This window comes from Tiliqua scincoides, chromosome 1, assembly GCF_035046505.1.
Source record: "Tiliqua scincoides isolate rTilSci1 chromosome 1, rTilSci1.hap2, whole genome shotgun sequence".
NCBI lineage: Eukaryota > Metazoa > Chordata > Lepidosauria > Squamata > Scincidae > Tiliqua > Tiliqua scincoides.
Genome location: NC_089821.1, coordinates 177538621 through 177562975, shown reverse-complemented (window position 1 = coordinate 177562975; position 24355 = coordinate 177538621). Strand labels below are relative to the sequence as shown.

General features: G+C 42.7%; 1 protein-coding gene across 2 annotated transcripts in view; it reads right to left on the bottom strand.

Annotated features, from left to right (window-relative positions):
• Window positions 1-24355, bottom strand: part of LOC136637824 (regulating synaptic membrane exocytosis protein 3-like) — a 116056-nt gene that overhangs the window by 20748 nt on the left and 70953 nt on the right. The window contains exon 7 of one of the 2 annotated variants that reach the window (XM_066612434.1): window positions 8260-8495. The exons of the other annotated variant lie outside the window; for it this stretch is intronic. Within the exon in view, the coding sequence (XP_066468531.1) occupies window positions 8260-8495 (236 nt within the window). The remainder of the gene's footprint in view (window positions 1-8259; window positions 8496-24355) is intronic. 2 annotated transcript variants of the gene reach the window in all.

Sequence of the window (24355 nt, the reverse complement as noted above, 5' to 3'; positions counted from 1 at the left end):
CCCCCCCCCCCGGCTCTGTTTGCAAGGAGTGGTTCAGCTGCCAGCAAAACTTAGCGCTGTGACCCCCTCCAGCTTTGCTACTGGTGCACGTTTTACAGAAATGAGAGGCCCTTTTACCAAACCATCTTCAAACAAACTCTTTTTGCTTAGGATGGCAGGGAAGCTTTCAGCTTCTGCACGTGTTTTGCTTTGATTCACTTAGAATTCAGTCCTGTTAGATAATCCATTCCAAGTACTGTGGAGTATCTATTTTTTCTTACTGGTGCCAAAGGCAGCTTCCCTCCTGCTGCAAATACAATCTGGGCCAGCTCCAACTTCAGTCAGTAACATGGAAGAAGGTAAAATGTTACAAAGTCTTCATCCCCCCCTCAATGGTCCCCTTACAGCAGTTGTTCATAAGTTACTGTTTACAAAACAATGCACATGCAACAAAAAGCCAGATTAACATAATGACCAGTTTAACCCTAAGAAGAATATCTTCTTACCACACCCAGAGCTTTTATTCATGTTTTAGGGACAGGAGCTGCTACAGCAGAGCTGGACTAACAGTTACACAGGCACAATGTGCCTACAGCTAAGCGATCTTTCTGTGCTGGACTTTATGAACATTCTCCACAGCTCAGAACATGTTGTTTGTTTTTTCCTCACATATCAGGGAAACAGAGGCCATGTTCTCTGCTGTCAGGAAAAGTAAAGTACCATTAGTCATTAGAATAATATTACAACATGCAACCAGCAGCACCAAGGAAAAAATTTTGTCTGTATATTTTGTGTATTTTCAAAATGTTATACCACACTCTCTGCTATAAATATGATATCCAAAGCAGCAAACATATGAAGTCGTCTTGATTGGATGGCAACCTTCAGTCTCAAAAGACTATGGTATAAGCCTACAGCACCCGGTATTCCCAGACGGTCTCCCATCCAAGTACTAACCAGGCCTGACCCTGCTTAGCTTCCGAGATCAGACGAGATCAGGCATTTATACCAAGTCAATTCAGTATGCCTAACTTGACTAGCGGCAGCTCTCCTGGGCTGGGAAATTTGATACATGTGAAGATACCAGGTATATTTGAGACCCCCCACATGCCAAGCATGTGTTTACCAACTGAGTCAGAGCCCCTTTCCTTGCTCCAGGCACAGATGACAAGGTTGGGTTGAAAGTAGTAAATGGCTATTGCCACTGAGTGGATATAAGAGAAAGGGGAGCCCTTTGCATTCAGTGGCTGGCCTTGTTGGAGCACCAAGAAGGGGGCAGCTTACACAGCAACATGCAGGTCTACTGCTAGAGACTGGCCAGCAGAGCCACATGTGGCTACAGACAGCTGATGCCATTGGCTCATGCCAGACAATACTGGCCACTTACAAGCTATCTGCCAGCTTCTGTGAACCGACCCTTGCTTAGGCAGCCTCTACCAGGTGTTTGCTTGCAGGAGGGGCTCCTAGCCCTCTCAGCTAGTCCTCCAGGGGTGGCAAGGATGACTGCTTTCCACTTCACCTTACTAGTCACTGCTGGCCTATAAAGGTCAACTTCCTTAGATTCTGAAGACCCCAATGCCCACTTCTGCAATAATCATAAAAGGATGCCACTCCAGAACAATAAGAGTGTATTTACTGGGCAGTGACAGATTTGCTGTTTTTAAAGGTTTTTCCTACAGCCATTCACTGAAAGCACAAAGTAATACAATCTTGAAAATGCCTCTTGGTATCCCTCTACTCCATCCAAGTCAATTACATAATAAAGCTAACCTAGAGAGCTGCTAAGGATTCACAGTTCCAAAGGGCTTCTCTACTCCAGGGTGCCTCTTTAGTCCCACATGGATAGATCTGCAGCAATCACCATCTCATAGCTAAACAATAAGCTCAACAAATAAAAACAGCAAGGCAGGGAGAAAACAGATGAGAAACTATGGCTCAGCCAAAGATAAAACCTGAAGAAACAAAAACAAAACATGAACTTAAGAGTGCAGTCCTGACCCCAGAGTTGGGCTGGAACAAGTTCCTTGCACCGGCCAAAGAGGGTTGAAAATGTGCCGTAAAACACATCTGCGCCTACTTGTGAATTGGCTGGGCTGGTGCATGGACATGCGCCAGCCTGTGGAGGTTGAATCCAGCCTCCATGCTGACTCGGGGAGGGAGCTTAGCGTTGGCTGAGCTTGGCTGATGCAAGGCTCTGGGGTGGGTGGGGAGGAGGCGGGAGGGAGGTGGTCCCGACCAGAAGCGGGGTTGGACCTGGCTCTTATGCTGGATCCCAACCCCCATTCTCAAGCAGTGCAGAGCAGTTTCAAGCCACTCCGCTCTCCTTGAACTAATGCCACCTCAGGAAGTGGCGCAAGTCTGAGGAGACCCTTTGGGGCTGCAGTGGCTTACCTGGGGGTAAGGGGAAGAGTTTCCCCTTACCTCTGGCTGAACCACTTCGGGGTCCTATCTTGCACTGGATACAGTGCAGGCCTGCTGGCCTGCCTGTTCCAGCGCAAGATAGGACTGCGCTGTAAATGTGCAATGAATAGGTCCTTTAAAAGTGCTCAGCTTTGTCTGGCTCATGGTCTTGTACATCAGCAAAACATATACTTGCTCTAAAAGACCCAGCTGCTAAAACCTACTTTCCCCAAATAATTCTAATACAGGAGCCTGGATGTATGTGTGTGCATTTTCACGGAAGAACTGACAACTGAGAGAGACTGATTCTTCCTCCAAATGTCCCTGGGCAGTTTTCAGTTCTTTCCACAAGTTAGTTTCTGAAATTGGAAGTGACCCTAGGTGCAGAAAATCTGCCTTAGAGGGTTATGGGACCACATTTGCAGAGGACTACTGAGGAGTGGGGGTTTAAGTACACTTCTCTCTCATTCCCCTGCAGCATCCTTCTTGAGGTTAGGATACCATGTTTGTTGGGATTGTCAAGTCTGCTCCTCTGGAACTAGTTTTCTGGGGTTTGTTCCTATTGCCACACCAGTAATTATGGGAAAAGGAACAATGTGGATACAGATATAGTTATGATGTTTTCCCTTCCTGAATAAATGTCCCCCAGTCATTTCAGAGCAGGGGAGGGTGGGCAGCGGGCGTTCCCGGGGACAGGTAGGCAGGGGCAGGAGGGAGGCCAGGATCCGGCAGTTACACCAGATCCTAGCCTGGTTCCTGGGTGGGATGGAGCAGCTCCTAGCTCTCTTCAATAGCTCCTAGCTGCTCCATCCTGCTTAGATCTGTGCCACTTCGTTAGGTGGCACAGATCTGAGTAGACTCATTGGGGCCGCTGCAGCGTGATACAGAGTAAGGGGAAACATTTCCCTTTGCCTCAGGCTGCACTGCTTTTGGCCCCACTCTTGCGCTGGATGCAGCACAGGCCCACTGGCCTGCCTGTTTCCTGTGCAAGTTAGGACTGTACCCTTATACCCTTCCCTCCCATTGGCCAGTGCCTATCTGATTTTCCCCAAAGAGAAGGCTAGGTACATAAGCTATCAATGCAACTACTACTTGTACCTGTTTGGTTAAAAAAAAAAAAAGTGTGAGGTTTGGCCTGAGCAAGATATCTGCAACCTCCCTTCAATAGAGATCACACATGAGCAATTTCAGGATCAACCAAAGCAAAAAATAAAATAAAATAAAATACAGTGTGTTTAAGTGAGACAAACTGTGCACTTATGTCCAGTTGATTTCCTTGGAGCCTAGGCATCCTTCTGTGAATGGTATCCATAAACTGCAGTGTCCCTCTGCTGGCCAGAGAGAAGCTGATTCATCAGCTGACAGCACAGCTGGAGACCCAGATGTAGACCAAGATCCAAGAATAACTTTTTGACTCTTCCTCATGGAGTGAGGCTACCAATTCCCTTCCTCCAGGTAGTAGCCACTTTCACTGTCTAGTATGCCAATCCCGAAACTCATGATAGCATTTCCAACATCCTTCATTGAAGCTCAGAGCAGATGTTGGGAACATGAAAAACCTTGGTAGGTAAATGCAAGGCCTCTTACGCACTTAGAACATCCTAAATTGTTTGGGACCAACTACCTTAAGAACAATCTCTTCCTTGACCAAACAATGAGATCTTTAGTCTAATCCCTGCTCAGTGTGCCGCTTCTATCAGCTGGTGGTAACTCAAGCCGCTTCAGTGATGATGATGCCTACCCTGTGCCCTTCCACTGGAGGTTTGTTAGGATCCCTCACTGAGTGACCATCTGACAGACTGTTTTGTTCAGGCAGGAAGATACTGTCTGTTGGTTTTAAGTTTTGTTGTGGTGGTTATATTTCTGGCTTCTTTTGTTTAGAATCACATTTGTTTTAATTGCATTCCAGTGATTTTTTTCACTTTTATTGAACACCATGTTGAGCATTTTTTTTAAAAAAAAACAGTCTATAAATTAATAATATAAAATAAAATAACTCTGCTTTCCAGTCAGGGAGAAGAAGGATAACATATGAATGTCAAGTGTCTGGCTTTCATAGATTGAGTGTCCCATCCTCCTTCTGGGTTAACAATATTATTTTTGCCAAATGCCTCTATTTTCTTGGTTCATAGCATTTAGCAGTATTTTATATTTCAGCATTCAAATTCTGCCAGTAATTTATAAGTGAAAAGAATGTAGCTATAACTATGTATGAAAAATATTGTCTATGCTTTTTAATATATATGCAAAATGCAAACTAGCTATAACATAATTCAGTGTAAAGTATCCTTAAGACAGAGTCTAAAAACTTAGGCAGCAATTCTGCAGACAGTCTGTTTAAATCCACTGAAGTAAAATGGGATTTTCAATGAAGATTACAGCTTTACTTAAGAGCAAATCCAATCAATATTAGAAGGATTCATACATGGGCTTGGGTTAGATATTCAAGTACTTTAAATTATTGAGGTAAATCCTTAAACTACCCTAATCTTTCACTGTAATTCCTGGTCACATAATTAGATCTGTTGAAAGGATTACAGGCTTTCAATGACAGGTAAATGAACATAGCAAAATATTTTTACATTCCCTCTAATACTGTATAAGCACTATAGAAAGAAAATGAGATTGAACCCATTATGATGAATTTTCCATTCAAAACATCTGATACCTTGGGATGTTACATTTTTCAGTGGTGGTAACCCAATGCCTACACTGTCACAGAATATACAAACGTACTGCTTCTGTACCACCTCCTGTATTATAGTCTTCCAAAACATGTCCTAAATTTATTGGCTAGAAATAAACCACATACAAGATACAGTTACATTTCCATAAAGAATGCTTCATCACATCCAGAAGGAATTGGAAAAAAAAAAAACACATTGTGGGAGGTGGCTCACATATAAAGTGTAGACTGAAGTTGTGCTCTGTAAAGAATCTAAATGAAGAGAGAAATCTAAACAAGAATCAGAGCTGACCCTTGGAGCAAGGGAGCAGTGGGGGCAAGTAGGCGGAGAGGTGTTCACCCACCAATCTGCTGCCTGGATCAATCACTTCAATTGGCCTCGTGGATGGGCCTGCCCTAGTAAAGGTACCTGTTTACTTCATCCAAATTATGTGCCTTTGACTCAGTCCAAGAGATGCAGGTCAAACTGTGATCATTAGGAACACCTGACTACAAACAGCAAACTGTACCCTTTGTTCACAATTTGATTTTACCAAAGGGACCAACCAACAAAACTGTGTTTTTGTTCAGGATCTGCCACCAACCACCAACTTGAACAGAATATAACAAACAGCTTGGTCATTTGAAGTGTCCTGACTTTGACATGCAGATGCAGTAGTCCACCAGAGTACATACAAACACACACACACAGATTCACAGACCACATGACCCACCTACTGTTTTTGAACATGCAACATGCTGATGTTTAGAACTGTGTGCCATTATAGCACTTCTCTTTCTTGTTTACTATCACACCAGCAAGACTATGTTTTATAAAGACAAAATATAAACATGATCCAAGTTCTAGGGATGTGCAGAAATCTCTTGAGAAATTCCACTTGTCTAATAGAAACTCACTCTGCTTTTATTGAAGTTCTCAGATGTTTGACCCTGGTATGAACCCTGATATTTGCTTTAAATTTCATTTTTTTTTAATTTTTGTTTCCAGCCTAAATCTAGTACAGTCTAAAACTGTAGTAGAAGGAAAAGCTTTTCCTCTGAAATCACTATGATGAAAATAAGCTGGGGGGGGGGGGCACAAAACTTTGAAAATACAGAAATTGCCCAGACTCCAGTGAGAATTTGACTGCAATCCTATTCACACTGGGAGTAGGTCTCTTTGAACTCAGTTGGGCTTCCTAGACATGCACAAGATTGGGTTGTTTGTTACTTATTTCATCAAAAGAAATGATCTCACAGAAAATTGACAAGAAGCACACAATGCAGAATAATAAAAAAGCTCAAATAAAATCAGTTGAGGAGACATTAAGAATGTTCTTGTCATAGACTATCCTGTCTCTAATATTATACATGGTTTTTATGTATTATTAAAACCTTCTTTATAATAATGAAGGGCAACTGTATAGAGAGCTATATATGTGAGAACTTAAAATGAGCATGCACCCTTACATGAATGTTTACAGATTAAAAAAGTACATCTTTACCAGCAGGGAAGAGAATGCAGAGAAGCAATGTAATGAAGATGAGTCTCACTTCATAGACTAGGCTGCAAACACTTTTACTTCCAAGCAAATTCCACTGAAATCAATGAGACATACTTCCAAGTAAATATATCTCAGATTGGGGTGGTACAGCCCAATCCTAGGCATGTTTACTTGGAAGTAAGTCCCACTGTGTTCAGTGGGGCTTACTTCCAAAAAAATGTGCATAGGATTGCAGCCTCCAAGATCTATAAGGTCTCAATTTTACATTGTCTAAAGTTGATCTTCAATGTCCTTAGTAGTAATAGCAATAGCAGTATTTGATCAAGCAAAGACTCCTAAAGTGCACTATAATGTGCGGCTCCTTCCTGAAAGCAAACGGCACCAGCAGGTTTGTGAAATGCCTCTGAAATGCTGACTGAAAATTAAGGCCTTTCATCTCAGTCATTAAACTCAGAATAACTGATTGCTTACTGGATCCATTATGACCATGTATACATTTAATTTTTCCCCCACACCATTTAGAGCATTGCTACTCACCACCACCACTACTACAGTCATTCAGAAATAATTTTAAAATGTGATCAGTGCTCAAGTATAGCTAGGGGCATTATTGAAAATAAAACACAGAGAAGGAATATTTCAGGTAAAACACTTCTTGGTATAAGAACATGTCCGATGTTTCCTATTTATTAATTGATACAAATGCACCATTTATCCCACAGGTTTATTTGAAACCCAGAGTTGTAAGAGGCACTTAATATTATTTAAATAACTTGCAGTGCAATCCTATGCATGTCTACTCAGAAGTAAGTCCTGTTGGGTTGAATGGGGCTTACTTTCAGGAAAGTGTGTATAGGGTTGCAACCTTAATTTGATTTCACCTCACTGATGCCCAAAGAATGGGGATAGGAGGAAGGTTGACTGAAACAAAAAAAAGACAAACAAAAATTAGGTAACGCAAATAAAAAAAAATATTGGACATACCTTCAGACTATGATTATCTTGACCATGAGACTGTTCCAAGTCTGACCGAGCTGTACCCTTACATCAAGTTTTTCTGCCTTTTTAAAAAAGTCAGTTAAGGACGTCTGTTCTCATCAGAATGGAAGGCAAGCCCCCCTCACTGATTTCAACAGAACAGTAATTCTTAAAACATTTCTTCATTCGCTCTGTAGTAGCTCTACTCTGTCTCTAGGCTATGGAGATTAGGCTTTTAAGATTTCTAAAGCAGCAAGAAAGAACAGGAGCTTTAAAAGCATGTACTGTAGCATCATGTTACTCTCTTATAATTCCCTTCACTAATAGCAGGATCCTATGCATGTTTACTCAGAAGTCCCAGTGAGTCCAATGGGGTCTACTGCCAGGTAACTGTACAGAACTGCAGCCTATTTGTCAGGTTTCTTAATATAAAGAAAGGAGTCAGTATTTCTTATTCTCAGAAATGGTACATTTGTTCGAACATATTATGTATTGCACATTAAAATTGCGCAGGTGTAACTTGCAGATCACATTTGAGCACCATCAAGGAACAAAACAAGGTTGTTATGCCATTTATTTTATAATGTATACCTTTGGTGAGACTCATGACTGTACCATGCTTGACAGAACAAACAAAAAACCCTGTGTCAGGAAACTATTTTCCTGGACAACATCTAAACTCTCACGCATATGTTGAAAGAGCCCCGTTCCTACTGAGCATAATTCACTCACCTGTTTGGCTAAGCTGGGACGTGCTTCTGCTTCTTCGAGACACCATGGCAACCACTTTGGCACTAAGACTTGATCGTCTTTTCTTCCCACCTGTTCCAACGGTACCAACTGCTGTGTCTGATTGACTCCCATCATTATGTTCCAGTTTATACACCTCTCCACTCACACTTGTGCTCTTTGTGATGGTTCTCCCTGAAGTCCCCATCCGTCTGCCTTGCATTTTAGGAGTAAAGGTACTATATTTACAAAGTAAAAACATACATGTACATTTAAATTATGCTTATATTTAACAAAGTCTTCAAATCTAAAAAAAATCATAGTAAAATGTTATTGATTTTTTTTTCAGAGTACAATCTTGTTAAATATACTTTCAACTTATTTGATAAAAAATTACAATAATTTTCATATTCCTGAAACCCACATTTTTGTTCCGTTCCTAACTAAACGCAGTGTCCCAGTTTTCATTTATTTTTAAACATTTCTTATTACTGTTTTGTCTAACTTTGTCAAATCCCTCTTGCTAGTGCATTGGAATGAATGGGATTCTATGAGAGATGACCTTCAAAATGAAAGGTACCAGACTGCTACACAATGCTGACAGTCTATGTAATAATTTTTCTTACACACATAAAAATAGTTGTAATATCCAGAACCCCACCATGGTGAGATACAGAATAAGTACTGAACTTGCAGGACCTATGTTCGTGGCAGATCAAGACTCAGAAATATGCTAAAGTGATATTTCTGCAGACTTTGATAATATAAATCATGAATGGTTGATATTTCTGTGGAACATGATGGGCTTTCACGGAACTGATCTTAGTTTCATATTTTTCTGGTAGGGTGGTCTTTGATGAGTAGTGGCTCATCATTTCCCTGGGACCATCACTGCAGGGTACCATCTTCCCTGTTATCTTCCTTCCCATTTGAAGTACAAGCTACAGTGTGAGACCGTATTATGAAGATATGACATTGGATGACATCCATGTTTACTGATGATACACAGCTGTACCTCTAACTTAAGCCAAAAACTGAGACAATATGGGTGCAATCTAAGCATTTACTGGGAAATAAATCACAACTGAATTAGTTGACTTTGATCAAGTTTGGGGTTGCTAGTCCCTTTATGTCAAGGGAATGCAATCAGTTTAAAACAAAATTCTTTAATTTAATAGGGTTATGAAAAAATCAAACTTCCTGAAAACTGAAGTGTGAAAAACAATACATATCAGTAAGCCTATTTTCTTATTTGCACAAGTATCTGAGAGAGAGTTTTTTTAAAAATAAAATTAGTATGCAACCATTGGCAATGACAACTTTATCTCTCTAATCAAATATCTGATACCAAGGACATTCTCTTTGAGAACATCTTGTTTAATCTTGCATACATAAAGATAAATGCTCTAGGGAACTGTTCCATATTACCAAGAGGAGGATTTCTACTCAAATAATAAAGGTACAGAACATTTGGCAGCTACAACTTCTAGTGCCATAGAGATGCTTAATTTTAAAAGAAAAATCAAGGGGATATATTTCTATGAAAAACAAAGAAGAAAATGGCAGCTTGACCAAATTATAAGTTTTATTAAGCTTAAATATTTGTGCCTGTATGCTAAAGTAAATTAATTGGGTTGAACTAACAAATAGAATACAAAGTACTCCTAAGGTAGAGTGACATATTGCCCAATACAGACTGATGGTAGGAGGACTTCCATTACATATATATTTATAATGTGGAATGAATCTATTTATTGACAAGCACAGTATTTATCTTGTATGTCCCTCTTGTTAAACAGTATTAAGCAATCACTCACCAGGATTACACAAAAGGGACCAACAACAAAACACTTCAGACACTTGTCTGTCCATCTACTTGTCCATCTTGGTGTTCTGCTGTGATTTTTATAAACTGGACTTCAATATTACAGGGCTCCTCCAGGTCACTGAGCATGCTCAATCTGCATCAGGCAGTTTTTTTTGGGGGGGGGGGGAGGGTTACACCTAACACTTTTCCCTTTTCATTTAACTCTCAAACTAATCTACTTTGGCGCACTTAGGGCATCTCCTGAGTATGCAGAAATCAGAACCTTGTCTGTAGATGGTCCCACTTCACATACAAATGAATAGTCACTTGACTGCCTGAATTCAATATGAGTATACACATGAGTTCGCTATCACACAGAGATTACAAAGAAGAAGCCGGGATAATTATTCAAAGTCGGGAAGAACAAGCTTCTGCCTGAGAAGTAAAAATTTATTACTACCCTAGGCCCCCCCCCCTTAAAATAGAATCTTAGAATGTTAGAGTTGAAAGGCAGCTTGATGGCCATCTAGCCCAATCCTCTGCTCAGTACAGGTAACTACTGAAGCATCTCTGACAGGTGGACATTCAGCCTCTGCTTCAAGACCTCTAATGAGGGAGAGCTTGCTACTGCATTAAGCTGACTGCATAAAGCTACTAAATAAAGTCATCAGTTCCAGATGGCTCTTACAGTTAGGAAACTTCTTATTGTCTTGCCTAAATCTACTTCCCTGTAGCTCTGACATAGGGGTGGCACATGCCTCTGCACTGCCTGAATCTGCCACCAACTGCTGCCACTGCTCACAAGCACTCACTAGCAGTCCTCCTATGGGGGACCTGTGGGCTAATGAGGAGACACACTTATTATCCCCCCCTTCCCTGTGCAAAGCATGTGCCATGTAGCTTTCTTGGTCCATGCCTCTTCTGTTTCAAATGAACAGATGCAAGGGTGGAGCGGGAAGGCTGTGTGCAACAATCTTCATAAGTACAGAGAAGGGGCAGGCAGGCACCAAATTGCCTTTCGTTGCCAATTTGGTTCTTTGTAAGCACCAAATTGGTGGGGAGAAATGATTCAGAGCTGTGGAAGTGCTGAAGAGAGAAGGAGGTTGCCACTGCTGCAATCCTCTTCTGACTTGTTCCCAGTAAGTCAGAGGAGGATCAGAGTGCCCAGGGGAGCAGCAGACTGGAGAGGGTGGCAAACAGTTGGGCAGGGGACTCTTCCACTTAGTTCTCCCCTTCCAAGGGTGCCACCATGCAAATACTTCAGGTGGCCTCATGGTTGGGCAGTTTCTGTTCCAACTCATTGGTTTAGTTCCTCCCCTAAGGACCATGGAGACTAAGGGCCCAATCCTATTCAACTTTCCAGCACCAGTGCAGCTGCAATGCAGCCCCAAGGAAAGGGAACAAATGTTCCCATACCTTGAGGAGGGCTCTGCGACTGCCTTCCCACCACAGGATGCCCCACTGGCACAGCTGCACCAGCACTAGAAAATTGGACAGAGCCTTTAGTCCTCACCTTCTTCTGTGAGACAGAGCTTCAGAATCAGTAATGCCTCCAGTAGTGTGGAGGATGTATTGCTGGAAAGTCAAGCACAGGGTGAAACACAGGGAGAGCTATAGGAGACACTGTAAATGAGGAGTCAGGAAACCTGGCCCTGTGTTATCCAAAGTTCACTGCTCTCATTGCCTACAATAGCAGTCCATAATACCCAGGATGAAGAGCATAGTAACAAAGCAGCGCTAAAGGAACGAGCATTATGGGAAGATGACTCTCTCATATCATATTCTTTTCCAAGCTAAACATTCCAAGCTCTTTCAATCATTCCTCACATGATTTGGTTTCCAGACCCCTCACTGTCTTTGTTGCCCTCCTCTGAACCAGTTCCAGCTTGTCAATGCCCTTAAAATGTGATACTTGGAACTGGACACAATATTCCAAGTGAGGTCTGACTATGCAGAGTAGAATGGAATTATTACTTCTCATAAAAAGCAATTAGTGTGCAACAACTTAAATCAGTGGTAACATTCAGTCAGCACCTTATAACATTCACCATCACAACAGCCTTTGGGTAAAACTTTATTAAGACATTTTACAGATGGGAGCTAAGAGTGAAAGTTGGTGACTTGTAAAAGATCTCACAGTGAATCAGTGCTTAAGCTGGCATTTAGTCATCTGTGTCCTCCAATGTCCTATAGTGGGGGACTATTCTGAACAAAGCTTGTGAACTAACCAAGTATGACTCTTGAAAAAGGACTAATTCATATATAATAAGCATAGTGAACCCTTCTTATCCTCAGGTTTGGCACCTGTGGATTTGTCCTAATGCAGGTGCTGATCCACGCTGGAGGGCCTCACATGACCTCCTAGACACAACTGGAAGTCCCTTCCGGTCACGTCTGGGAGGTGTTAGAGGCTACAAGGCTGCAGTCCTGGTTGGATTACATGATGGATGAAATTCTGTAACTATATGTCCTACTATCCTAGTATCATTCAAACTGAGACTAAATTGATTTCTTTGGAGACTAAAACTAGGTTAATTAATTGAGATTGCAGTCAATTAATTAAACCCTCAATTAAAAAGGCAATGGCTGTTTGCTCAGGAGATGCTGAACTTGCTTTCTATTTCTAATTGTCACAGGAATTTTTCTCAATCTCCAACTCATATTAAAGCTCTAAATAACAACAAACAAACAACCCCAAAGCCCTTCAGCTAATTTTCGGCAGCACAGTTCACCAAGTCTCTCTTCAATTATTTAAATATTTTCAGCATGATATCCATCTCTCATTGTAATGGGGGTCTACGATAAAAGCACAGTTAAATATTCTGCTTCAATATGCACTATACTAATAATATGAATAAGAAGCCTAAGCCTATGCATGCACTTCTAAGTAAGTCTCACAGTATTCAATGGGGCTTACTCCCAGGTACATGTTTATAGGATTGCAGCCTAAAAGTCTCAAACTCTTATATTTGTTTGGTAGATGATAAACTGCAACCTTGCACTGAGTTTAAAGTACATGTAACCAATGAAATTACAGCATTATGCTGTAGTCCAGAACAGGGGTGCTCAAAGTTTTTGGCAGGAGGGCCACAACATCTCTCTGACACTGTGTTGGGGGCCAGAAAAAAAAAAATTAATTTACATTTCAAATTTGAATAAATTTACATAAATGAATATATTAGAGACTGAAAATGAATGAATTCAATCCAGTTTATGATTCCATTCACACTAATAAGGGGGGGAGATCTTCAAGTCGGTTTGATTCCATTGACCCTAATTGGGGGGGGGGGTCTTCATGCCAGTTTATGATCCCATTCACCCTAATAAGGGGGGGGAGATCCTCATGCTAGTTTATTATCCCATTAACTCTAATAAGAGGGGGAGATCTTCATGCCAGTTTATGATTCCATTCACACACACAAATGGAGGGGGGATCTTCCACACTTTCACACACATACACCCGCTTGCTTGCCTGCCCCCTCACCCTCCCTCCTTCCCTCCCTCGTTTGCCTGGGCGGTATGTGCTCCTGCCTGGCCGCCCACTCACCCGCATAGCTGCCTGCCTGCTCGCCCAGCTGCATGCCTGCCTGCCCACCTAACACCCCTTCCTCGCTAGCAAGGGTGGCATGTGCTGTTGCTGCTGCTGCCTGCCTGCCAGGCCGACCAGCCCTCCCTCTCTCGGAGACATGTGCTGGGGCTGGGCTGGTCTCCCCTCCCTCGCGCTGGATCTCTCTTTCTCCTGCACTCTCCTGGCTCAGGTTGCAGGAAGGGAGGGGAGCCAAGCCCACCTGAGCGGAGCCCAGCCCAGCCCATGGGCAAGGCAGGAAGAGACCAGCTGGCAAGTGCGCAGCGTCTTTTATAGTGGGAAGTAATGCGAGACCTGCAAGTCTCACGTTACCTTCCTACTATAAAAGGCCCTGCGCACACGCTGGGCTTGTCTTTCCTTCGCTGCTACTGAGCTCAGCGGCAGCAAGGGAAAGCAAGGCATGGAGCTCACGGGGTGGGGTGAGGGCCGAGTGTCCACTGGAGATGGGGGCGCCAACCTGGGGGCCGGATGGGGACCCGCAGCAGGCCGCAAGTGGCCCACGGGCCGGGGTTTGGGCACCCCTGGTCCAGAACACCAGGAGCACTTTGTGCACACATGGAATCCCTGATTTTCTTTAGTTTTAAAGGACATTGATTAATTTCATTAATTTCAAAGGACAACTTCACATGCACACAGCTGCCTCTTGGAAGGAGAAGCTGGGAAGACTACATGCAGAGGCATGGTGTTTTGGATCTTGGCTAATTAACTACGGCATTTCAGTTGTATTGATAGCCAGATAGGAACTGCTTAGAACAGTGGTTCTCAAACCCTTACAGAGTATCACTCCCTAAGTCTTTGTGGGGGAGGGGCAAGGGTAGCGACGCAGACCTGAAGATCACGTAGCAAATGGGGGTGAGGGGGAGTGCTTTCACTTATTGTGGGCTTCTGCAAGCAGCAGGAGGAATGGGAAGCCCCACACAGCCCTCCGCAGGGCTCCCCAAGACTTGGAATGGTTCAAAACAGTGCGCACAAACCACCTCCTGGTTGTGACGTGAAACTGAAAGTGATTAGTGTGTGCTGTTTCTGCACATTCCAAGCCTTGGGAAGCCCTGCAAAGGATTGCACAGGGCTTTCCACACCTCCTGCTGCTTGTAGAAGCCCAACGTAAGTGAAAGCACCCCCTTTCGCCCCCATTAGTGACACAATCCTGGGGATCATGTCGCTGCCTCCCCCCTTCCCCCACCCCTTAAAGCAGCTATTTTCAACCACTGTGCCGTGGCACACTGGTGTGCCGTGAGTGGTTCACAGGTGTACCACATAAATTTGGGAGAAGGTCATGTATTAGTAGGGCCAATGGGGGATGTGAGCCCCCCACTGGCAGCCTGGTGTGCCTTGTCAATTGTCAAAAACTTGTCTTGTCAGTGTGCTCTGAGATGAAAAAGGTTGAAAATCTCTGCCTTAAAGGGCTAGGGAAAGCTTTAAACGAACTGGTGGGTTATGACCCACCAGTTTGAGAACCACTGGCTTAGAAGGATCTTAATGGGATAAGGTCATCATTAGGTCATAAACTGAACTGCTTAAATAGCCAAGATCACACATGAAAGCACTGATTTAAAGTTAAACATTTCATGTAGTTTTTCTAATGGTGTACTTAAGTGGTGTGATCTGACTGACTTGGAAGTACATTAAAAGAATATATTACATTCTTTAACAGCTACCAAAATTGGACATTGTACAAAACCAATCTCATCAGTTCACTTTAATGTTGTGAAGATCACATTTAGATATGTAGGTCATTTATATACTATATATATATTATATATCATACACACACACACACACACACTTTAGACAAGAGTAATCAGTATGGTAAACTGCATAGTCTTGGTTTGAAAAAGGTCTATAAGTTGTACATAAAATTGTCACAAAAATGAAAACAAATATATTATTGATCAGCTACTTTCTAAATAAACTTACCTATGTACTCTATGAAAATACATCTTATTCTGTAATGGAAGTAGTCACAATCACCTTCGAAATAATAGTTTTTACTGCGGACTTTCCGGCATGTCAGTATCTTTAATAATTTTGTCCATTGTAGGTTACTGCTACTCCAAATATTTCTTCAGCACAATAAAAAGCCATCAGTAGGTTACTAATCCATGGTCATCCTATCATCAATACAGAAGTTTAATGACTCCAGTCTTTAGACCGAATCACTGATTATCACCAGTGTCAGTTGAAATGCTCTCTGCCTTCTCTGCCAAATAAAGAATCACATACTAATTCTGAGCCCCTAAGGGCCCTTTAGAAGGTAGCTCATGAATACTAATAACTTCAGAACATGTAGTACTCCTGGACCAAAGGGAAAGATAATCACTTCTTTTTAATGAGGACCATAATATTTCTAAAAATAAACTATGCACTGTTATTCAACGTGTGCCACATTTAAGTGTTACCTCACACTGTCCATAGTGAGATTTTTCGTTCACCTTACAAAAATCATTAGCTAAGAAAAATAATTAGCTTGGTGGACAAACCAGCTAAGGCTGCAATTCTAGGCAAACTTACATGAGATCAAGCCCCATTTAACTAGTTGACCTTACTTCTATATAAACATGCCTAGAATTAGGATGCAAGTAGAAATACTTCTTTAAACTGGTTAAATTTTCAGTGGGAGTAGATGTGATTTAATAACAGTTATTGTTATAAAATGTGTTATTACATTCATGGAAGCAATTCAAATGTCCAACAATAAAGTTTATTATTAATAAAAACTCAATCTTAGTGTTCTAGGGCAGGGCTTTCCAAACCTGGGGGCCAGATCTGAGATTTGGGGAAAGCCCTCCACTCCGTGAGCGGAGCTTACTGTTCCACCTCCATGCCAAGTGTACCATTTGGGCACCAGGACGCTCTGGGCAGTTGCATCTGCCCAGACGTCCTGTTGCACAGCCTTCCGGGATGCAGGGCAACAGACACAACTGTTCAGAGTGTCCCGGTGCCCAGATCTACTGAGAATAAACGTGGTGTGGAGGCAAAATGGTAAGCTCCAGTCTAAACAGGAACCACTTTTTTTTGACACACAGCAGTTGTGAGTTTGGCAACCACTGTCTAGGGGAACAAGCAAACAGTAAGCAACTTGAGAGCATCCTGTGAGGAGACTGTGGACATACTGCCATTGTAAAATTTCTTGTGCCAGAGGGCCCAGTGAACCCTGATGCTGATCATGGAGCTATCCCTCAGGTTGAAAGCAGGCAGACAAGGGTTGTGTATAGTAGAAAATAATTTCAACCCAATTTTCTCACATTCTGAAGGTCAAGGTACACATTGCATTAAACACATAATTTAGTTCTGTAAATGCATTGTTTTCATTGTAAAAAAACAACCATGTGGTGGCAAGGATCAGAACTCTGGCATTGGAGAGTTAAATTTTGGGAAGGGGTAGGGAGGGGGTGAGTTTTGTGCTGCTAAAACCAAATAAAGGAATATGTAGGGTGATTTAAGTTTAGGTTCACCTTTGGTTTAGGGTCAACAAGAGATCTTGCAGAAGTTGCAGTTTAGTTGTTAAAACTTGCTGTTGATATACAAGAATGAATTAGCTGAGATTACTATAAACTGTGTGTCTGGCGAGCTGCAGATTTTTTCATGGCTCATCATCAAATTCCATCTTTGCATCTCATTATGGCCCACATAGAAATGCACAGGGTGGGATTTTATGATACATTTTTTTTTCTAACCAATACTGGATTGTTAATTTCTCATATTGCCAAATGTTCTCTTTTGTCTAGTATTCATACGAAGTATTTTTTTCAGCAAGATTTAAAGGGGAAAAGTGTGTTTTCAGAAGCATTACAATGTGGAGTCTAAATGTCTAATGAGAGGTGTTGGAAGATATAAAAATAGATTTTTTTGAATCAGGTCCTACAATAAATACATTTCATGTTCTACTTATTTTCAAAATTTATGTCCAGTGTTCTTTATCTTTGCAAATTTTTGTACCAGGATGACTATCACTTTAAAATAATGTAGACCCTCTGATGAATGCCCTGCTTTTTCCCAAGGGAAACAGGAAGTGATATTTTTATGCCATATAAGGCATTCTTAGGCCTGGGGAAGCCCTCTTGGGAAACCGGAAGTAGCTTTTTTTTTTTTTTTGCCAAAAATAGTCATTCTGAAGCTGCAAAGGCAGCAGGCTTCAGAAAGTCCTCTGGAAGCAATCAGAGCATAGCTTTGGACTCCTCCAGAAGGCTCAGGTGGGGCCAAATCTGGCTCCATGCGGTTCTGAGGGAAAAATCTGCGAGTATGGAGGCCAGGGCCTAGGAGAGGAGGGTAAAGCAGGTAATTTGTACCCGGGCCCAGGGTCAAAAGGGGGGCCCAGGAGCCAAAGGAGGGGGTCCAGAAATTTCCTGGGATCTTACGTTTTCCTATCTACTCAGACTTGTTGCCTGCATGGAATGCTGGGGACACTACTGATGCCACATGGGTTGGTAGACCTGGGCGCCAAAGACTTTTCAGCTGTCTCTGACCTCCCCCACACTGTTTTGCCCCTCCCTGCCCCTATTTCTGCTCGCCCATCACCACCCTCCCCCACTCTGTTTCACCCCTCTCCTTTTGTAAAGGGGTCCAAAAGAAACTTTGTACTCCCTGATAAAATTACTCTCAGAGACCCTGATGGAGGCCCCACCTGTATCATCATTAAATGCATGACAGGAAGGGTAAGGGGCCAAATGGCTAACCACTATCTTGGGACTCAGGAAGAAGAAGCATCAATTTCACAGATAGTTATCAGCACTAAACAAAATTACTTTGCTAATACTGATTTCCAAAATCCTTCATATTCTATATACCTGTTATTAGGCCCAAAGTGTTGGTAATGAAGGGAAGCAGTTTTTGAAACTGAACAGAAGTCTTTCGTCCTGCACATTATAAGTCCACTACCTCACTTCCTTAGCTGTGTTGGTCCAATCAGGAGTTACATCTGAACTACTCTGAACAATGCAAACCCCATACCTAAAATTCAATGAGCTAATCTACAGTAAACAGGCACAGCATATACAGAGAGGCAGGCACACAGGCACTCACACATGCACAAGCACACACCTCTATAATTGCATGCCAATATTTTTTTAATGGTTGTCAGGAATGAAAAGGTGACAAAAATTATGGATGAAGTGAAGGATGGCTAATCTATGTTTCTGTGTAGAATTCTACTGACATTTAGGACACACTGGTGTAAAAGAACTATTTTGGGAAAACGCCGATCACTGTACAGTATATACAAAGTTCCTAAAATATCAGATAACAAGAAAATAAACTTGACATAATGAAGACATCTTTTTCCTGCTTATATATGTCATAATAACCAGCAATGCATAAACATCAGCTAGCCAGAGAATCATCCAGGGCCCCAGGCTATTGAAATCAGGATGAATAGGATACCAGGGGAAACACAGAAGTGAAGGAAGCCAACCTTTACCTCACATCAGCAACAGTATGCCTTCTCCTTTTCTTGTCTTCCATATTCATTTTTTTGTCACTGTGCCCCGTCTTGTCATCTAATTCCCATGATATCCTTCTTTCTTTTTTGCCATCAGTTTTGCAGATCTCTAAGGACTTTGACCTTTCCATAGTCACAACATGCAGGCATGCAAAATTAAATGCAGACAACTCAAAATGAAAATAAGGAACTACAGGTACTAACTCTATAATCACATCACATACCTAAACAGTAAAAAAAGAAATAAGAAAAAAAGGGCAAAGAAATAACTTTGGATTTCAAAAAGAAATGCTACCTGGATAAGTACAAAAACCTTAGTTTGCTACTTGTAAGAAATAATTTGTTATTTTTTATTTCAAGGTTTCGCTACGGAGGTTGATTGATTACACAGGCCTACAAAATTGAGGGTCAGAAAAGTTTTCCCCAGACTTTATGGTGGTTTAATATTAATTTGGGGTGCCGATTCCAAAAATGGCATCCGTTTTGCCCTATCACGTTGTTAGGATGCCGTCCTTCCCGCCAGACCTAGACTTACCTTGCAAGGCGGCCAAGGAGACAAAAGGGGAAGGCAGCTTGGCCAGGCAAGAGGGAGAGCTGCCTGGCTCAGGCATGTCTGCCCGACAGCCTCCCACATCCCCAGCATGTGGGGAGGAACCTTCTGGCAGGGCACCTCTCCCTGACTGGAGCATCTGGTGTTGGGGAGAAGCTGGGAGGCCAGAAGGACCTGACCCAGTAAGAGGTCAGGAAGGAGGGAAAGACAGGGAAGGTAACACCAGGAAGAGAGGCCCTGGGCGGGGTCTCTTTTATGCCCTTCCCAGTAAGGAAGGGGCTGGTCTGGAGGAGGAAGCAGCCTATATAACTGACAGGAGGCCCATGATGAGGGCACAAAGCCAGGACGGGAGAGGCAGGAGGCTGTGTCTCCAACAGCTCCCGCCAAGGACTCAGTCTCAAGGGCTATGCCAGGGAGGAGGACCAGGGTGATTTAAACCCCTCCCCCTGAGCCAACCTGAGGCCTCCTGAAAGGCTTCAGACAGGGACCTTCTCCAAGCAGAAGCTACCTTCTCCCCCAGCCTGCCTGACACCCCTACACACGTCTACACACGTTTTGGAGATACAGTATAGCCTCATTAGTGAATGGATCAAGCAGTTTCCTCATGAGGAAGTCATGGTGTAGGCTTCCTCATGAGGAAGCTGCTTGAACCATTCACTAAAGAGGCTATGCCACGTCTCCAAAACTAGGCGCGATAGGGCAAAACAGATGCCGTTTTTGGAATCGGCACCCCAAATATACCCAGGAATTGGTGTAACGTTTAAGGAAGCAAAATGTGTGTTGGTCTGTGTCATCACTGTGCAATAAAAATGTATTGTTCAGTTTTAATAATTAATTAATTAATTAATTAATTAATTAATTAATTAATTAATTAATTAATTAAGGATTTGCCAATCAGCCACAAGACTGACAACTATTCAAAAGTAGTTAAATTCCTTAGAAGCAGAGTAAGAATTTATCTGAAACAATTGGCTATGTTGTTCGGTACATTTTTTAGAGATAAACAGCTCAGTATCTCTCATGCTAACACTGTCATTCTTATGCATATAGGAAGAGCCTGCTTGATAAAGATATAAAAATAATTAACTTTTTAAAAATACCACAACAATAAGACCATTTCTGAATGTAGAAATTCTTTTTTCAGAACTGAGAAATGCTATTATATTATCAAAATCTTGATACGCAAGGTATAGGTGCATTTTTAAAATTGGCATTTATAGATAAACCACAAGAAAAGCATTGCATCTGTATTTCAAGATACACTCCAGACTTATTTAATCCCTTTCAGTCTTGAAAGAGAACTATCACTGATAAAGCAGAACCTTTTTCTGACACTTTCAATATATTTCTATAAGGGAATCACCCTTTGATCTTTCTATATTAACTTTACTCTAAAGTTATGAGCAATAACCTACAATTCATTACATTGGAGAAGTTCCTATAGTGCCTATGAAGCCCCAATGAGATCAGGAGCCTCAATGGATCCAGTGCTTGTGTTTGAGGGGTGGGAGGCATGAGCACTCCCTTATCTCCAGAGCTCAGGACAACCAGGTGGGTAGACAGGAGCTCCCAGTTGAGATTATGGGCTCTGTGGCCATTTGCTGGGCAAGTAAATCTGGCTCTCGCCTGGACTTGGTGCCCAGATTTACCTAAGAGGTAGACCTGGGCTCCTGGTTGAGCTTATGGCCTCCGTGGCCATTTGCGGGGTGGGTAGACCTGGGCTTCCTCCTGGACATGGAGCCCAGATCTATCTGCCATTCCAACTGAGCTTCATCAGTCACCAATGCCCTGCCCAGTAGGCATTCCCCTGGCTCCTGACTTTCTTCCCTACCGGTGTGACAGTTTGGGGGTGGGTCATACACCCATGGCCCCCCCTTGGACCTGCCCATGAATGAAACACTACTGAGGTGAGCTAGTTAAACCCCAAAATTACTGGTTGTAGCATAAAAATGTGACAATAACAGGGTTCATAACTAGATGAATTAGCCTAACGGCATGATCAATTGTGCTGCTTCATTTACTTGAATCATTTCCTCAGACCTCTACCTATGCTGATGAGTCTCAGGGGGTGGTTTGGGGCAGGGAAAAGGAGATAGGGTCTCAGCGTGTGCAGCTGATGTCAGATCCTCTCCCTCCTGCTCCTTAATCATCCCCTACCCAGCCCACTTCCCATCCTGAACTGCCCTTGATTCCCAAATTGTCTCCAACCCCTCCTACGATGGCAGGGCATCACAACTGTGGGACCTCTCACATTTGCACTGGTGGCCACAATGCGCACAACAGCAGTGTAGCTTTCATGCCGTTGGTTTGGGACTGATGGTGGCAGAGATCATGAGATCTGCCACCTTAAGCCCCAGTTAAAATGGGCCTGTAAACCTCTCTCCCAGCGTCTTCAAGTTCCCATAAAAGCAGTATGTTCAGATTTGTTCTTAGCAATAGTTGCATGATGCTCCAACATTTTTTTTCCTTTGGTCCTAACACTACATTAGAACAGAGGGGAGCAGAAAAATAGAATATTGTTGGTCTGCATCCCATACTTAACAGTGAGTTAAGACAATAGCACTCTTCTATGGGAGACTGCCTGGGAATACCGGGTGCTGTAGGCTTATACCATAGTCTTTCGAGACTGAAGGTTGCCAACCAACTCTTCTAATAAGTAGGAGGAGATTTGAAATGTTGCAACACCTTTTTCACTAACCTTTATTCAGCGTGTCACAAGCTTTTATGTGAATTTTACTAGCTTCAACAAGAGATAAAACACTTTTGATTTTAGTGCTATTAGCTCAGCTGTTGAACAGCTTCCTCATTCTCTTTCACTGGTTCTCAATAGCTGAACATGCAAATTTCAACATGAAAATCTCAGCTCTACTAGGATAGCCCCCTCCCCCACTTTTGGGACAGGCAACAGTGGTGGCAGGAAAATAGTCCCAATAGTCCCTTCATGGGAGAAGCATGGATAGGTAGCTGCAGCTTACAGGAGAACTGAGAACACCCATGGCTGACAATTAACCATGCTTTCATGCCCTCCCTAACCACTGGCTGAGTTGATTTGATGTCCTAAAAGTTAGAGATGTAGCATTTCAATGAAATGTGTTGCCTTCTATTAGACACATTCCTGCCTTGGAATGCCTCTGTGGTAGTTGCCACCTTTGGTGGCATTCTGGTGATGTAATGACATAATGACATAATTACCCCCTTATGGGCACTCACATTGGTTAAAAGGGAAAAAGTCTGCCTCCTTTTTGTGATTTTTGGGTTGCTTTGAGCCTAGTCATCACACACTCTCACCCGGGAGTATCAAAAACACAAAGGCGAGAGCATGCAGTGGCTAGGCCCAAAGCAGCCTGAAAATTGCTGAAGGGAAGTTTGGACAATGTCATGTTGTTCCCTGCAAGTATCACACCCAGGGTGGCCCACTTCCATTGCTTCTACCCTGCGATGCTACCGCTACTATCACTGTCAGTCTTTAGGTCAAAGGCTTAGGATATTACGATAAAGTATTTCATATGAACCTAAAAAATTAAGCTGTGCTATAATACAATTTCAGGTGCAATTTACAAATTTGATACTGAACCCCTAAATCCAGATGGAGTTTTGCTATTGATTTAAATGAGAGGACGTTGGAGCACTGAGTATGTTATAGCTTATTGCAGTTTTGATGGTACTTATCCCCAAATGACTTTTGCAAAATTGAAACTGAGTCAACTAGTACTCTTTCTGTCAGAGCAAGGATGGGATTCCAGTCTGTTCTATTGGCTTATTTCATTTTTGACATCTAGATCTTGGATAACCTTTCAGTTTTCCATGCCCCCTTGTCATCATAGTAACACTGGATAGATTCAGAAAACCATCTGAGCTGGCAATTTATGAGATGGATTTTTATGGGAAGATTAAGGCTCACCATGTCTTGGAAACATAGTATTTTGGTTTCATCAAATGATTATGAGCCTTGACCTTGCTATGTGTGTGAGGTAAGAGTGTGTCTCATGATATATCAGAATATATCAGAATATTGGAATAGTCAGACATCACATGCACATGCACAATCATTTTATGTTGGGTCTGCTATCTTATAGACCAGGGGTGTCCAAACATTTTGGCAGGAGGGCCACATCATCTCTCTGACACTGTGTTGGGGGCCGGGGGAAAAAAGAATTAATTTACATTTAAAATTTGAATAAATTTACATAAATGAATATACTAGAGATGGAACTTATATGAATGAATGAAGGTCTTGCAGTAGCTCAAGGCCTATAATAGGCCTTGCACAAAGCAAGGCCAGCCTTTCCTTCGCTGCCACTGCTGCATCACAGGCATGAAACAGCAAGCAGTGGAGGAAGCCCTCGTCCCACAGCTCAGGTGAGAGGTCGAACAGTTGTCCTCACACTGAGAGCAGTTGCATCAGATCAGCACGGGCTCCAGCAAGTCTCCGGAGGGCCAGAGGCTCATTGGAGACTAGGGCTCCCTGCTGCTGGATTGGAAGCCCCCGAGGGCCACAAGTGGCCCCCGGGCCAGGGTTTGGGCACTCCTATTATAGACCAATCCTAAAGGCAGTGCTGCTGCTGGGTGCAGCAGTGCCAAAGCTGCACCCTGCAGCACCACAGCAGCCACTGGAGGTCTCCTCAGGGAAAGGGAACTTTTGTCCCCTTCCCCTGGGAAAAGCTTCAAGCCCCACAATGGGGCTTCTCAAGCCTGTGCCACCAATTTTGTCAGTGCAAA